A 16965-nucleotide genomic window follows, 5' to 3' on the forward strand; every position below is an offset into this window, starting at 1 on the left:
AGTCTGAATCAGGTTTGGTAGTTTGTGTAATAGCGGGCTAAAAAGTATAATTGCACTACGGTTGAGCTATTCGCAATATAGGTAAAATATCTGCACAAATATAAGATACTGCTCTAATGTAAAAATGGGCAAGCTTCGTTCAGGAAGTTGAATTCTTCCGGCGTCGGGTCTTCTTGTTCATCGCGCTCCACGTGAGGGCACCAGAGCGATCTTGTTTGGTTACACCACTGAAGTCTAGTGTGCGGAGACCGGGCAACACAGACAACACATACTGTCTGAAAAGTATTAGACTCCGGTTCTCATGCTGCGAACAGCCTACCCCATTGCATCATCCGTCAATATAATTATTGAAAGTCAATTATTTATAATATAGTAGGGTGGGGAAGATGGGACACTTTTTGGTGCTGTTTTCTCGTTCCATTTATAAAGAACATTCAAAGAATTATAAAATCGTATCCTCAAAACTCCCATAGCCGTTGTTATTTGTTTGAAACACGATAAGGATGTTTGATTATAATGTGCTAAAGGTGTCCCATCTCCCCCCACAATACTATATGAAGTAATGTTGTATCAACTTACCGATAACCCCTCTCTGTTTCAATCGGGTTTCCATGCAAAGTTAAACTTCGCAGGTGTGGAAGCGACGAAAGCTTCTGAACTTCTTGTATTTTCTCGATTGTGTTTCCATGCAGGTACAACACACGCACGTTCTTGAAAAGTGTAAGCACCTGTCGAATATTTACAAGTTAATAGTTATTCGATTTAAACTACTGTGCTAGTTTCGCCGCAATAAATACGAGTGTGTATAATTTAGCACCCTATGTTACCACACAGACGACACTTCTATCCGTGATTAAATTTATACCTAAAAATTTCTTAGTTAAACTTTTAAAGCCCACCTTGTCAATCGTGTTTAGCTCATTAAAAGAAAGATCTATCCATGCGATTTCTTCAGGGTTGTCTACAATATCCGCCATTGTTTTGTCCAGACCGTTGATATCATTCAGGGAATTGTTGTTCATACGAATCGCGTTGCAGATTGCTTTGCCATTCTGTGATCTTACAAGATTTGGCTGAGTGTGCGTTTCTGCCTCATCAGCTATATCTGATACACATAACAAAGATTATTGCCCAGTTACATGGTATGCGCTTTATAGTCATTCTGCTAGCGATTGCGGTGCGACCGGGAAATACCTAAATATCGTATTATCTTTAGGTCGTACTGAATGAATGTATTACGGGTGTTCTGTTTCGCACACCTCGTGCCCGCGTAACACGTGTGTAACTTTGTGGATAATTATTGTTTATAGATTTTTTGTATGATATAGGATTGACAATTTAGACTAACTATACGTTACCACAGCAATTGGCGTTAAATTGATCTCACCGCTTGAACTGAGCATACATTTGAAAGAAAGATCAAGAGGCGGACCTGTCGTTGGTCGAGAAGAGGACTTTGAGCTCGACTGAGAATCTTTTACTGTTTCAGGAAGGACCATCCTGGCTGTATCATATGTATGTTAACAGAAAATAGTATATGCGAGTCATGAAAAATAGCTATTCAATAAAGTACAGTCTTATGTAGGCTACTTTGTTTAAGCGGGTAATACTAATATAGCGGATGATTAGTTAAAAACTTAGGTCTTAGTTCTCTAAACGTTTTTTTAGTGTCCTTGATAGTCGCTGTGTTATTTCTTACAAAAAATCGACGTTTAAGTCAAAAATTAACTTAAAAAAGAGAAAAGGGTGCTTTATTGTCATATCTACCCTTACAAATGGATCAAAAATTACATTATATATTGAACAGGGGTTACCTACGTGCTACGTCATAATACACCGTAGATATAACAACACTCCACACATACCAACAGGCGGTTTACACAACGAGTCGCGCGTGTATGATGTTTTTTCACACGAACACACGAGTTCTTGGAAAATTGAAACATCGGCTATCCGGAAAACGTAAGTAACATTTTCAAAACAAAATCTCCCACGAGTTATCACGCAAATAATTACCATTGATGACTAACTCAACTGATTAGGGCCTTAAAGCTTTTTGCCCCTTATCAACCGACTTTAACTGTCACAAATTCTAAAAATAGAGTTTAATGTTACAAAAAAGCATGTCCTTACCGCTGATATTCAGATAATCAACTTCAATTCATATTCAGACATATCACAGAATGTGCAAGAAACGTCGCTTCTCTGGATAATGGCGGGATTGTTGCCATGACCACGGAGTTGCGTTACTAGTGGTGTAATTGAAATCTTATAAAAATAGCCTCATTACCAAAATTTCATGCAACATTCAAAGAACGGTGTATTTGCGCAAGTAATCGTTGCCAGTGCAAAGAAAACTGTAAAGCTTTATATAGATTGTTTAATAATTACAAGCACAAAATGACAACATATAAAAAAAATTAATAAACTGAATTGCTAGTGTTTTATTCATTTGCTAAGCTTTATGTAATAAATACAATGCATTATAGAAAAATCAAATGCAAACAGTAACTTCCAAAAACATTGAAACTGTATTGTAGGTTTGTATAAGCATAAGCCGTACAAGAATAATGTTTTATAATGCATGTAAATACCAGGCAATACATTTATATGTACAGTGCATAGCGCTACTTGGAACAAACTTAATGAGGAAAAACCAAGAAAAATTCATTAAAGCATGCCAAAACCCTTGGAATACTTTATTGCTTTCAGTAATCGCTCTCTGAGCTTTATCTTGTTCTTGTAGTCCGGAAGAAGGATGACATTAAAGCAAGTATGTGCTGTTGGTAATCGATCAGAATCTGGCCCGTTACGAGCAAGAATCTGGAACAAAAGTGTGTAAAAACATTTTGTCAATAAATATTAACAGGATAATCCCAGTATGATGTCTGGCTGAGGGACAAAACATTGCTGCAATAAAAAATTAACTGAAGCATTGCTCTAAATTCAAATCAATGATAAGGGATTTGGAAAATCTAATTAACTTCTTGACCAAACCTAAATAAACATTATAAAAACATAATATTCCAAACCTGTAACATGACATGACGTGATCACCAGACACCATTTACCTTTAATACTCGATTTTAAACAAATTAAATTATGAATTAAATTAAAATACTATACATTTATTATTTTAAAATCACAACGCCAAAATTATTTGGTAAACAAAATTAACATAGGAAAAATAAACAGGTATTTTTGTTGTAATAAAATAATGAAATAACATGCAAGACCTACCATTTTGAGCTTAGACAAACCACCAACTGGAGCGCGGTCACTACCCGTTGAGAATTGTAACAACGTTTTTTGTTCCTCTTCACTCAACTCATGAACCACAGACCAGAAATCTTTAACAGTTTGTGAATCTCGTGTGAATCCTCCATCATAATCTGCCGAATCTTCCAGCTCTTTGAAATCATAATGCTAAAAATAGAACAACACTACTTTAAAAACGATTCACATCAGCAACTAAGTACTGAAAAAGGCATTTTGCTTTGTAACATAACAAAATTGTCAAGGAACAGTATTTTTAAAAAATGCCAAATACTACATCATTATTTATTATAAATTAATATTAATTTTAAACTGTTACATTTTACCTCACTACCACAAAGCAAAAGTTCCACTTCTTTAGGTTTGAATAAATATTTCAGTGGAGATTTGCTTAGAACAAGTTCAAAACCACCAAGAAAAGCATTGAATTGTTCTTCGACAGATGTGTTTAACAGCCAATCACTGTACAAATCAACATACTCCTGCATGATAAACTTGTTAAAGTTTTCACAAAAATCAGATTCAGAGATTTCTTCACCTGTCGGTTGCTATTGGTTACAGGGATTTTATTTCCTTCCTTTTTCAGATCATGAGTGTGAGGGCAACCGTATATGTCGCTGTATTCCACTCGAAAAGTAAGCATCATGTCTTGCTCCACATTACCAGAATAACTCAAGATGTCACATAAGCTTCTGTATACCACCTGTAATTGGATTTCACATTCAAATATCGAATGTAACCAATAAATACCTAATTGCCATGCCTCTTCATGTAAATTTAAGAAATTTGCCCAAATTTGGACATATATAAGTTAACATTTATTAGAACCCTTTGTGATGAAATACACCCACCGGGTAAATATCCTTTATATCACGAAACTTTGCTCTCCTTCCAAGCAGTTTCTTGTAAAGGAATGCAGGGAATTTAATGTCAAGAATACAATTATTGTAGATTGCAAGGCCAAGTATAATCCCAATAAGCTTGTATTGCATCTGCCCTTCAAACGACTCGGGATTAAACCAGAACAACTGGCTCTCTTCAACCAAGATGAATGTGCCTTGACAAACAAACAGTAAGGAGAAATGAAAACAAAACATTCAAAATAACAATTCCCAGTGAAGCTGTCTAAGAACAAGAAAACAACTGTATAATCATGAAATCTAAGAAAATTTTAATGTCTTTAAGAAAGTTCATTCGTTTATATGTATTTTAGTCAACAATGAGAACCTGCAATGAAAGTGAAATACAACAAGTTTAGTCCTTTTACATTATTGCATGTAATGCATCTTTTGCATGATATACACTTGTCTGTAATTCAGTATGTGACATAAACCATGTCAGTGACATTACTTTCTAAATGTCACACTACCAAAGTTACAGACAGTATGTGCTGTTTGGACTCCACTAGAATAAAATTGTTAGTCTGGTTAGCCTCTAGAAATGTGACTGTGATAGTCTAATCTGTTCTTTTTTAAGGTACATTTTGAATAGCATTTGATTAAACAGAAAAATAATCATTAATTACCTTCTTAATTTTTTTTAAGACAAACAATGATTTTGAGATAAACCAAATGATAAGTAAGTGACATTCATTCAATAAAAACAATGTCCATAAACAACCAACCATTGGCAGGGTTGAAAATTTCTTCTACCATCAAAGCAAAGAATTCCTTTGACACGCCCCCTTCATCCGCCCCCTCTTCTCCATCAAACTCAACATAAAGTTGTTTTCGAAGATTCTTTAAATTTTCAGTCGCCATTTCCAACTACCATGAAAAAATTGAATTTTTTTAAACCATATTGTTTTAGCAAATTTAGGTAGTTTTAGCTACATGATACAAAATATCTCAGTAAATGTAAACTGTGTAAACCAAAATCTGTAATCATAAGGGCTTATCATTTAAAAAGTTAGGGAATAAACTTCAAAAGATAAAACTTTAAGCACAAGCATGAATATTTTTTAACCAAAGATACATTTAATATATATATTTTTTTAAAGCATTTATTAAATTTGTGGGTTTAAAAGCCTATTTTAAAATTCACTGATTTATTTACTACACAAAACTATTAATTTTGAGACAAACATGTGCATGTAAACATAAGTAAAGAAAACATCACAAAGCAGTGATAAGTTTTTTGATAATATAAATATTCTCCGACCTGCACAAGAGTATCGTTGATGATATGAGCTCGTCTCACTTGGATTTTCAAGAAAGGATTGATGGCAGATCCAGAGAACAAACTGGACATAAGCGTGCGTCTTCTTTCACTAGAATTAAAAAATAACAATAAAACTAATGGTTCTTAATAATTGATGGTATTCTTTTCCATTCACCTGTACATGCGAACACGATTGTCGTAAAATAGATATGTGGTTTTGCTCAAAGTTGTCAGTAGAAATGGATAATGTAGAAAAGAATATTTGTTTGTTCCTTGCTGGCTTATCCGGTAATTTGCATAATCCTTGTCTATCTGTAAAACAAAAATGCAAAATGTTGAATTGAACAATGATAAATCAATCGATTACCAACAGCACACAGATGAAATACTTTTTTTAAATACTTACTTTTATAACATCGTTTAGAGCTTCATTTACAAATTCGGTTTGTGGCACTAGTGGTTCAATGGAGTCAAGTCCCACAAGTTTAAGTTCCTTTCCAAGATCGGATACCCACTGGAACTCAAATTCATTATCTGCGACAGCAGTTGTTTACATTATTAACAAGTTATACTTCCAAGGCAGAAACATTTTGTAGAAAAAAACATGGACAGTATATTAAAAACAACAACAACAACAAAAATCCTAAACTGCCCCACAAAACTGCCATCACTTATATCTAAACAGCATTCTGTCTGTGTGTATGTTGCACAGAATTGCAAAACTGTAAGCATATGCTTTAAATAATCCATGTTCAATGTTCTACACATACAAAAAATATATAGTGTATAAAAGTTAATTATACCAAAAAATCATCATTTAAAGATTCTCTTCATCATTACATCACCTGCATCTATCACTCCAATGTGAAAGTCATCCTCCCCAGCAGGAGCAGCATCTCGCATCAACTTTGATGCGGCTGCTCCTTGTTCATCCCGAGTACAATCCACTTCTCCCCCGAGTATGGAGGAAAAATACAAGATGTTCAAAGCCTTTGATGCATTGATAATAGTTTCATCATTGTGTGCAGCGCGATCTGTTTCGTCCATGTAATTCATAGCAACCTACGATAGGTTTGAGTTTAACAGTCAAATGAACACAACTTATGCCTAAGCTAATCGCCAACCTGATATGCAATAAGCTGCTGAATTGTTTCAATGATGTTTCTCAGTTGATTGCCATCATACATTGACCAGTGATGCACCAACGCTACTTGTGTTGCTAGCGGTAACTTGGCAACAATTTTAAGTAATGTTGGAAACACTTCTTCTAGTGATTCAGGACTCTGCATAAGCGGACACTCAAGCATTATTACTATTAAGTTTAAATAATTAGGATCAGTTTTGTATTGGTTTGGGTTCCTTGACACTTCCTTCTCTACTTCATGAATAAGTTTTGATACCGCTTCGTTCAGCGCTTCCTGTAGCTGTTCGTCTTCAAGAATATGAACAAAAAGTGTCCGAAAAAATGTCATGTCCACTGTCGGCATGTATGGCACAGTTTTGATGGTTTTTGGTGCAGCAGAATTCAAATTGTTCGTTGCACATGCTGCAGAAGTAGGCTGTTCTTGCTTTGAGTCTTCGGTTTGCTTGACAAACATTTCCAAACCAAGATCAGGATTGTTGATATCACTTATGGAAAGAAGCTCTGTAGGTGAAAACACATCACTACTTCCAACTGTCATTTTTGGTGAAGATTCCCACTGCTTGGCCAACAAATCACTTTTCAATAAGCTATCCTTGATTTCATGTTTCAAAGCAAAACTGGAACAAGAAACCCACAAGGTATGGTTTTTATTGGTTATTCTGTAGGATATTGCCTATGGTCAGGTACTTAGGTTCATTGCAATTAAAGTAAGCAACCAGATGCATGGTAACCCTATTCTAGCGTTTATCCTGACACCAATTTATCAAAGAAGAAGAAACCATATCTGCTATTCTTTTATGAAACTAGCGATGCTATGAACAGATGAATGAATCAAATTCACAAAAGCACGGTTACATCACAAAAATATGGATTTACCTGTTAAGGAGTTTGGAATTTGAAAAGACGTTGGATATTGCTTGTTTCAGTGGTGGTAAGCACATACTTTCAACGGAAGCTTGTTTTGTGGTGCAGTATTTCCATAACGTACAATAATCTGGACCTGCATTATAATTAATTCATAACCTAGTTTTATTTTGTATAGCCTATTCCGCATTTAGAGTGCACAATTCATTAGGAGTGCACAAATCATGAATTCTGATTTACAATTTCTTTTTTATTATTGCTATTGGTTGACATTTTTATAAGCAACTGTTGCATCACAGTTATTCTGGAAAAGTTAGCAAAGTTATTCTAACCTTACACGGTCATATTCAAAGCTACAGACTGTTACAACTACCATACTTTTGTTTTCGAGTATAATGAAAAAACTCATTAAATCAAACATGCTATTATAAGTACATGATCTACAAACCACCTACTAACAGTATAAATACTTACTATACTGATACCAAGTTGGTACTTTTCCAGAAGTTTGTCCATTCTGTTCAACTGACACAGTTATTTGCTCCAGTTTGGAATTAAGGCATTGTTCACCAAGCCATTTTAAATCAGATGTTTCTCCTCTTTTAGAAGAGGAACTTTGTGGAAGAGGTATGCTATGTTCTTCTACATGCATGTCATTAGGCAGCTCTTTTAGCATTGCATCATTGAATCCTCCAAGATTAGAGGGGCAGATGAAAGAACTTGGAGAACCAACATTTGCACTAAGTAAGTCAAGATCACACGCATCCATTTTTTCAACATCAGTGCTAGTTTGTTCATTTTCTGACGTAGAGAACGCACCCAATGTGTCCGAAGCATATGCACTATCTGGGGTTGGGCGGTTTTCGCATTGTGGAACTACTTCAAAAGAATCGCTTGCAGTTGTTTGAGGAGTTATATGATTCATTGTTAAGGGGGTTGAACTCATAATATCTAATGTTGTGGCTGGTGTTTCTTCAGCATTTTCCCTAAGCCCATTATTATATATTCTCATGTCACTCCGTAAATTGTCTGTGCGCGCGATCTTGGATCGATGATCATTGCACAACTCTACTTTGTTTTTTGCAAGTAAAATAGCTTGGGCAGCCGCCTCATCACAGCTTAGTTTTTTGTTGGATGAGTTCGAAGCACAGTTCTCATTAGTACAATGCTGTTTTCCACAACCTTCAGTCAACTGCTTGTAAAAAAGTTGGATCTGCAGCTTCATAGCTCCCCGCTTGGACATTGCAATGCCACCTGATGCAGTCGCTCCACTGCTGCCCAAACTGAAGTAAAAAGAAAATTTTATTTTACTATGTTTTTGTGCGGATTTCAGATGATGCAGAAGAGGCTGGCCTACTCTGGATATTGTGCAGATGGTCCAGCACTGTATTACTGCATTATATAAAACAGTTTTATATTAAAAAATAACCAATTATTTTAGGCCAAAATATACCAAAGTAATAGGGATGCACATTACAGAATTTCGAATCCATGAGATTCGAATCCTTTTGTATTCGAATCTAATTACGGGATTCGGTATTCTGTTTAAAGACGTCATCACACGTCATCCCATATACTATATTAACATTTTTGAAACTTATTAATTTTGAAAAAAAAAAATTGTGTTTGTGGGACTTTCGAGGTAAACGTTTCGTAACGTCTTTTTATAGACTGCTATACGTTTCATGACGCAAAAACTACCTATTAGTACAATTTTTGATCATTTTACAGCTCATGATCCTACAAGGCTGCTATGAAAGAGTCAATAAACTGACTTTTGTATGTAAAATTATTTTTTCCTATAAATATAAAAAGATTCGAAATTCTAGATTCGGAATTCTAGATTCGAAATAAAGTATTCTAGGATATCCTAGAATACCTAATTATTCTGTAATGTGCATCCCTACAAAGTAATCAGTTTCGCAATCGGTTTGTTGTAACAATGATTATCAGTTGCTGACATTTTGTTGATTATTTTGTAATGAAGTTCAGAACACTATAAGCTTCATTGGAATTAGCAGTGGAAGTTCGTAAATTTTTAATACTTACATCTAAGATACTATAAAAACCGGTTATATTTAATCAATGGCGCTGATTTCATAAATTTCTGGATTATGCGCAGTGCTTAATGACAAAACATCACTAAACCAACCATTCCTTTCTCAGTTGCGTGTAAAATATATAAAATTTAACAAGTGGTAATAAAGTAGTATTAAACAGGCGGTAATAAAGTGATTTATATTTAGTACATGACTTTTCTCAGCCAAGCAGAATGTTGTTATAAAATATTAGGGATTTGCACGTGCAATATTATATTGCATCATAATATTGATTGTTTAGCATGGCAATTAAATGAGACACATTAGCAATTTACAGGTTGGTTATCTGCTTCATAATAGCAGTTGACACGTCCATTACTTAGATTACAAGTGCGTAAAAACAGGTTAAATATTTGCTTTTCTTGTATGCAATCAAGTAAAACATTCATAGTATATATACAATATACGTTTGCATTAAATACTTCATACGCGCCAGATCGCAACAGAATACAGTTTGGTGATTAGAATGAGACAACTGGATGACTTTAGTGTTGGAAACTGAGTATGCCGCATACCTTGTGAAAATTCTAAATTTAGGTATGCCGCCAGTGCCGCATACCTATGTTCGGTGCGCATATATAATACAGTATGCCCTACCTAAGATAAAACTTCAACCTGTATTTTTTTTTATTTTAAGAACTCTACAACACTTTCGCATGTGTTGCAAGTAATAAGCCTAGCAGCAATAGTGCTTTCTTTGGGGAAGGACCTTGGTGTGTTGACGTTGGGACCCTCTGTTGGGACCGCGACCGCATAAGGAATCCCTACCTTGAAGTCAAAAACGCTGTTCTTTGGAACAGAATAGAAGATTTTTTTTTATACACGTGTACACAGCAGGTATTTAATAGAGGGGCGATGTAGCTTTTATATTCGTGACATGAGTGGCAATGTAGCTTCTATATTAACCACTGTAATTTAGTACAATTATGGCTCCATCTCTACAAAAATGTGAAGCCCTTCCATTCTGTTAGTTCCTATATTTGCCCCTACCTAATTGTATATAATGTGACCGATTATAAACGCATTTTATTTGTGTTAAACCGTTAAGAAAGCATCAATACAACTCATGCAATTACTCTAATAAATAATTATTTTATGACTAGTATAAATACGGTAACCACACCATGGTCCTAAGAATAAAAACAAAGAGAAATAGTAATATGTTTACTAACTTAGCGTTTTCAGAATTCATGTAATAGAAGAGTATTTCCAGAAATAATGATTTGCAACGTCATACGCAACTCAAATTCCTGTTTTTGTGATGCAAACTTGACTTCAAGACAAATAATATACAGTATAATAACAACAGATTTCTGCTGAGGCGCCGCTACATTTACCGATCGGTTGGTTGGGGAGTAAAAACTGTTCGTTAGAGGTGTTGCATTTTATGGCAATGATTAATAACGTGACACTTGCCATCGTAAGGTCTGTAAAAATGCCTGAAATATTTGAAGTTTAAGTGTTACATGTTTATATGCTTGTCTGCATACCTGTTAACTTGTTTACTGGTTTACTTGTTTACTATTTGTAGGTTAACGTTCTCCGATAAACAACCATTGTCTTCGTCCAAAAACCTTGGGGATTCATATTAAACGAGCTCAATTTATTGGAGTATTACTTCTTTCTCCTTAAAGAGGAGAACTCAAAAGATGTGACATAATTACAGTTTCCGCCTCGATTTTAAATACGTATAGATCAGAGTCCGGACTCTGGTATAGATAATGTATTTTTTTAGCGGAAACGAAATTTCGAATAGTTCATCCGTGTGAAGACGACACGTCATCATATTTGCTGGATTTGTACTGTTATACTCAAAGAATTACGTACTGTTACATTTAAACTTAGCATTCAAAGAATTATATCTCGGGTTTTCAACATTTAACTACGCTGTGTTTTTAGATAGACGTGTTGTTACTCATGACTTGTTATTTGTTGAAAAATACGTCAAAAGTGGCATTTTGAGTGGCAAAATTTTGTACGTGAAGTATATGTGAACACAACGAAATAACGTGGGGAAGCGTGTCAAGAGGATTTTTTCTTGTTGCAGCATTGAACTTATCAGACCAGTTTTCGGTTTGAGATCACATAATGCTGATGACTCCGCCCTGAAGTTACGGTACAAGACACTATATATGAGTATGGTCTGCCACCACCCACAGCGGTGAGTATTTTCTGCGACCTGAATACGATCATAACTTCTACATTGAATGGCGAGACCATTCGAATCATTTCCATGCGTCTTTTAAAAACTGCGTACGTTCTTTATCTTTGTGTAAGTTTTAATATTGTTTCATGTGATTTTTATTTACAAAATCTATTGTATTTGCATATAGCGTTATCTTATATGAATACATTTTTAACACGCAACAAACACCACGCAACCAAAACGATGAAATATAAAATCAAGGTTAACACCGATACGTTGTTATTTATGAAGTAACATTTCAAAATTGCACAACTGCTTCTCAAATTTAAAATTCACACGTTAAACCGAAGCATGTTGGACAGCTTGCTGCGGCCCCGCTTTAGTATAGAAGGAGTGACATCATCGGCCCTAGATTGATCAGCTCTTGGTAGAGTAAACTGCTTGCCGGTGTTTGAAGCTCCAGGTCGAGTTTTTGTTCTATATGTGTAATACAAAAAACACTGTGACTATATATTCGTATTAACTAAACTTACTAAAGCATACAAATTTGTAGCAAAACATATGTTGTAAATTTTAACCCAATTTGAAAGTAATAATGTAATAGGGTGGAGAAAGATGGGACACCTTTAGCACATAATATCCAAATATCCTTTTCGTGTTTCAAACAATTGACAACGGTCTACGGGAGTCGTGATAGTACGGTTTTATAGTTCTTTTAATATTCTTTGTTTACTACCCAATGAGACGAGAAAATAGAATGAAAAGGTGTCCCATCTCCGATCTTCCCCCATCCCGCTATATGTTACGTTTTTATGCTTCCCGGGTGGACGACAGATCTTCTTGCGCGTGTTTGCCTTTGAAACTCCGGTGCGTTTTTCCGACTTTGTTTGGGCGACGGTGGCTCGAACGCATTTTTGATTGGTGGCAGACGTACATGCTGGTCCGTGTTCTGGTAGCCCGATCTTCGATATATCGGCGTTGGCGGCCGATTACTGTCCGCAAGAGGGTAGCCGAGAGTAGAAACCTTTCTTGACAAACAGTTGATTCTCGTTTTCCGAGCGGATATTCTAGCGTTTCTCATTGCAAGCGAAGCCGGTTTGCGCGATAGGATATCGTTTAACATCTGAAATCGAATAACAAGTATCATTGTACACAGAAATCGTACGAAGGTATAGCAGGACTACAAAACGCCTGGGGCAAAGTATTACTAATATGTTTTGACCATAAATGTTGCTAATCGTATTTAAACTCTCACTTTTCGTTTGTAATTTTTCCACCGTAAATTGGACATCCATTTCTCAAACGCATTTTCTTCGCTTAAGAAGCGTGACTCGGCATGATGCAGCATTTCCCGAACCGTCACCACTTTCCTAATGTCGGAAGCTCCGGTCAAGGTAGCTACAATGAATACCAATTATTTCTGAAAAATTATTTTTTAAGAAGAAGTCAGTAAAACACATACAAGTATTGTGTTTTATTAAGGTTACATGGAGAGTTACTGCTAGATGCTTTATATCTTTATACGCAGTTATGTTTTCTTATAAAATATAGTAAGGTTTAAATTCAACAATTATACGATGTATTGCCTCACATGATCGTTCCAGTGCCACTACAGTGTGACGTGGCACTACTAAACAATCAACTTTTGTTGACGCCATAATGAAAGTCGAGCTCAAATCCTCTCCGACCCCGAAGTAATCCCCCTTTTCCATTTGACCTTGTAATACAAGTTCTAAGGGTAAAATAATATCACGAACACGTTTGTTAATGTGACGTATTCAATTAATTTCGATCTTAGTGTTCTCAGGTTGTTTGTTAGGAAATTATCGTTGCATCACATCAGAATACTGGGAATTTAACACACGGACGAGCTATTAAATTTGCAACGAGCTTATTTTATTTCTTAATAACTAGCATCATGGCCATCTCTTCAAAAGTGGTTTGAACATTTTACCTATTACTAGAAATCGTTTGCTGATCGCTTTACTTTTACTCTGAGCAGCTTTCAACGCATCATCGGGTGGTAAGGAGAGCATGGTTTGTCCTGTTCCTAAGTGTGACGTAGTTTCTAATATGGTGACTTGCTGCAAATATACAAAGGTGAACAACCAACGTTAAAGATGCATTGCGTTAAGGACAAGGTTACATACTTTAACTATTTTGCAAATTCCCGACACGATGAAATACATGTGTTCCGGTGTTTCGGTCGTGTCGCCCAATATAATCGACTCAATGGGAAATTCGACCACTCTGCAGTTACGATTAATGTACGACAGTCCATTCTTGCTCCAGTTCCTAACAAAATAAGCAAAGGTAAAAATAATATCCACCACTTCGCCATATGTTAATCCATATGTTCTGCGGTATCGTAACCGAGATTCCAAAAAAAATTGTTGTAATTTTTTGTTACATAATTAAAATAAAAACAAATATTTCGATAAACCAATCCTTAATATTTCTCTGCATTTTTACATATATAGACACGCATTGAATAAATGAATATGGGACAACCACAGACGGAACATCCACATTGTAATGTGCATGTTTTATAGATCTTATAAATGAATGAATGTAACTTTATCCTCGCGTGGCCGGAAAACAACAGTCGTTATAACACGGGTAATCACACACCTCGTGCCAGCTTACGAGTTACGAAGTATGCTACTTTGTGGGTGATGGCCTTTAGGTGATGGCACATACGTAGAAACAATGAGCGATGAAATAGGTAAACATTAATTATCATATATATTTTATAACGTACGAAAAAAAAGATAAAGATCGCAGCATCTGCATCTTATCTTCCCACTCTTGCTCACAACTCCTCCGGAGGACCATGTTAAAGTCAGGTTTATCAAGACGAAGGAACTGCGAAGTACCTTTAGAAGCAGATTAACTTACTTTAGGATAGTGGAATTCGAAGCAAATATATTGGGCTTATAGTGGGATAGTTTTTTTTATTGCTTAAAAAAAACTTGAAATAAACACCTTTGCAGACGATCGTGGCTGACCTCTTGTCTTCCTGAATCAACGCGAGTTCTCCGAAAGAACTACCAGCTGGGATTTCGGACACCACGTGATTTTTTCGCTCCCCAGTTCGATTATCTACCTGGCTGACCTGATGGAAACAAATTTACTTGACAACTCTACTGGTGTTAAAATTGTTCTGTACATTGTTATACTATGCAACGATTGGCATATAGGTGTCATTTATCAACTTAATCAGAAGTATAGATGTGAAACGGTATGACGAAATCTTACCTGCACCATCACACTCCCAGTAACTATAAAGTACATTGAAAACCCCTGGTGACCTTCCTGTATTATCACTCGCCCATCCTCAAATGTTTCAAAGTGCATAACTCTAGCTAACTCATGTCTGACCATCGGGGTGTATTTAGCAAAGCACTGAAAAGTATAAAGCACGATGATAACGTAAACGCCTAAAGGTTATCTCTGTTTTATAACTATTTCAGCGTCGGACGCAGCAAAACTTATTCTTACTTAAACCATATCTAAATTGCAATTATCGGGTAAAGCATGTCACCTTCATTTGATCAACGACGGAATGAATGAGCTCAAGTTCTTCTTCTGATCTTTCCCAAGCGTTTTTCATTAAAATGAAACGTGCCCTCTTCGACAAACCGGCATTGCCTGAGCTGCCAGCTTTAAAGGCGTTTACGTTGAAATGCAAAGTATTCTGATCTTCGTACCTTAAAAATATGATTAAAACTGTAACTAAATATTTCACACGCACGATGTCACCAGTTTTCTAGCAAAAGAAAGGAATACGGAAATGACACCTTCTAAAGCCCACTAACCATGTTTTGTTAAGGTCTTCTGTGCTGTGCTCTTCTTTTACGCTAACCAAAGGTATCTTCCATCTACTTGCTCTTATAATGGCACGAACAATATTTTTAAAACTCGTTTTTGCGTTTTCGCTTTTCCATTTAGCCAGAAACACATTCCCACCCTAAAATTAAAATTTATTGCAAATTTGCAACAATATCCACGCACTGGCAATTATAAATCAATAGTATGAGAACAGAGATAAACGGCTATTTTACCCGAGGCTGTTCTATCTCAGATTCATCATCGTTGTCACTTTCCTCCGGATCTCCACCGGCAGACGGCGCTGGTACTCCACCTGTTTAAAACGTTTATAACTTTTTGGAAACAATTTCATTTAAAAACCTGTTACTTTATAAAGTCACTATACAACTAAAAAGTAACACGAACGTTCATACGTATTTGTATAATCTTGATAAAAACGATCGCAAATCTCACCACAGGTTAAAGCACATTTTCTTCGACGCAAAGGTTGTCTTTTTACTTTAAGTCTTGTAAATTCCTCCGTGATATTCGGGAGCACAACATCGCAGTGCCACTTTGGTTTAGATTTTGTAAAGCTGGCAGTTCTCAGGGCATATCTTTTTAAGGCTAGTTCTGTCTTATTATCCTTTTCAATCATGCTTTAAACTGCTTCCCAAACTCAATATTAACTTGCCCTGATGCTATATGCCTTCATTTTATGACCCAGAGTGTACATAGCGACGTCATAAACAGAGTAAATGGAGTCATTTATGACGTCCTGTGGTATCTATTCAAGCATGGAAATTGTTTTTTTCAATAAATTAAACAAGATAACTGTAGAGTTGATACTTCGTTTTCTTTTAATATAAGAAAATGATGAGTGAACGTATTTTATTACTATAAAGGTAAAATTTTGTGACAATATACTTCGCCACGCAGAAAACATATGCAGCATCATGGCCTACTTTAAAGTATATTTCGGTATAGGCCATGGTTACCCGTGGCCGGATAAGAAACAATTCAAGTAAATAAAAAATATAACTTATTTGTTTGTTCCGCCGCAACAAAAATAAATAACTCTAGTGACACAATCAACAGCATTTGACTGTTTCCGTTTCGACCATGTTTAACCCAAAATCGCCACTATATAAAATGAGAGCAGGTTGGGTTACATTTTTAAATAGCTCTTTACGGGTCCGATGATGATGACCGTTGTAAAATGTAACTGCATTCAAAAATCTATATTTACTGGTCGAAACAATAACTTGTTGATTTTTCAGGGTTGTGTTTTGTGCATCGTGCACGCTTTTTGATAGTTAATCGACGTACTATTTTTCCTAACAGTTTCAAATCTAATTTGCAACGTTGTTTACAACAGAAACTCCAAGTTTCATTGGCAAATCAATGAGAACCCACAAAGCAGTTGGCTGCAAAAAAACACGGCGATAACAGGTATCAACCCTTGA

At 35.8% G+C, this 16965-nt stretch overlaps 3 protein-coding genes across 8 annotated transcripts; all 3 read right to left on the bottom strand.

Moving 5' to 3' along the window:
* Window positions 1-8: 8 nt before the first annotated feature.
* LOC149739652 (leucine-rich repeat-containing protein 51-like) lies at window positions 9-2268 on the bottom strand. Of its 6 annotated transcripts, none has more exons than XM_089872310.1 (5): window positions 2134-2268; window positions 1388-1504; window positions 900-1105; window positions 580-728; window positions 9-275 (listed from the first exon to the last, which is right to left on the bottom strand). In XM_089872310.1, the coding sequence occupies exons 2-5, from the start codon at window positions 1497-1499 to the stop codon at window positions 140-142; spliced, it is 603 nt and encodes a 200-aa protein (XP_089728436.1). In that variant the 5' UTR covers window positions 1500-1504; window positions 2134-2268; the 3' UTR covers window positions 9-139. The 6 variants fall into 6 exon arrangements, with proteins under 6 accessions (XP_089728436.1, XP_089728432.1, XP_089728434.1 ...); XM_089872306.1 differs by lacking the exon at window positions 2134-2268 and adding an exon at window positions 1866-2096 and having other exon boundaries at window positions 1433-1504; XM_089872308.1 differs by lacking the exon at window positions 2134-2268 and adding an exon at window positions 1866-2095 and having other exon boundaries at window positions 9-304.
* A 27-nt stretch (window positions 2269-2295) lies between these two features.
* On the bottom strand, window positions 2296-10888 carry LOC149739653 (ubiquitin-protein ligase E3A-like). Its single transcript, XM_089872264.1, has 14 exons — window positions 10716-10888; window positions 7919-8727; window positions 7457-7580; window positions 6561-7197; window positions 6282-6498; window positions 5843-5970; window positions 5612-5748; window positions 5437-5545; window positions 4901-5042; window positions 4128-4333; window positions 3815-3979; window positions 3603-3758; window positions 3241-3426; window positions 2296-2823 (listed from the first exon to the last, which is right to left on the bottom strand). The coding sequence occupies exons 1-14, from the start codon at window positions 10733-10735 to the stop codon at window positions 2671-2673; spliced, it is 3189 nt and encodes a 1062-aa protein (XP_089728390.1). The 5' UTR covers window positions 10736-10888; the 3' UTR covers window positions 2296-2670.
* Window positions 10889-11940: 1052 nt separating this feature from the next.
* Window positions 11941-16598, bottom strand: LOC149739654 (uncharacterized). Its single transcript, XM_089872273.1, has 13 exons — window positions 15974-16598; window positions 15754-15833; window positions 15508-15659; window positions 15234-15399; window positions 14948-15094; window positions 14675-14804; window positions 14451-14565; window positions 13840-13984; window positions 13644-13773; window positions 13281-13406; window positions 12945-13087; window positions 12496-12812; window positions 11941-12166 (listed from the first exon to the last, which is right to left on the bottom strand). The coding sequence occupies exons 1-13, from the start codon at window positions 16155-16157 to the stop codon at window positions 12022-12024; spliced, it is 1980 nt and encodes a 659-aa protein (XP_089728399.1). The 5' UTR covers window positions 16158-16598; the 3' UTR covers window positions 11941-12021.
* Window positions 16599-16965: the final 367 nt, after the last annotated feature.

The sequence above is a fragment of the Ciona robusta genome, chromosome 2 (genome assembly GCF_009617815.1).
Source record: "Ciona robusta chromosome 2, ASM961781v2".
In the NCBI taxonomy this organism is placed as follows: domain Eukaryota; kingdom Metazoa; phylum Chordata; class Ascidiacea; order Phlebobranchia; family Cionidae; genus Ciona; species Ciona robusta.

Coding starts and splice junctions, on each gene's coding strand:
- LOC149739652 (XM_089872305.1), bottom strand. CDS start 2,019: ATGGTAATTATTTGCGTGATAACTCGTGGGAGATTTTGTTTTGAAAAT. Junction 1,505..1,865: donor GTTGTGTAAACCGCCTGTTG/GTATGTGTGGAG, acceptor CATATGATACAG/CCAGGATGGTCCTTCCTGAA. Junction 1,106..1,387: donor ATGTATGCTCAGTTCAAGCG/GTGAGATCAATT, acceptor TATGTGTATCAG/ATATAGCTGATGAGGCAGAA.
- LOC149739653 (XM_089872264.1), bottom strand. CDS start 10,735: ATGAATTCTGAAAACGCTAA. Junction 5,043..5,436: donor TCAACGATACTCTTGTGCAG/GTCGGAGAATAT, acceptor TTTTCATGGTAG/TTGGAAATGGCGACTGAAAA. Junction 3,427..3,602: donor TTTTGCTTTGTGGTAGTGAG/GTAAAATGTAAC, acceptor TTCTATTTTTAG/CATTATGATTTCAAAGAGCT.
- LOC149739654 (XM_089872273.1), bottom strand. CDS start 16,157: ATGATTGAAAAGGATAATAAGACAGAACTAGCCTTAAAAAGATATGCC. Junction 14,566..14,674: donor AGCCACGATCGTCTGCAAAG/GTGTTTATTTCA, acceptor CTGCTTCTAAAG/GTACTTCGCAGTTCCTTCGT. Junction 12,167..12,495: donor CACCCGGGAAGCATAAAAAC/GTAACATATAGC, acceptor TTACACATATAG/AACAAAAACTCGACCTGGAG.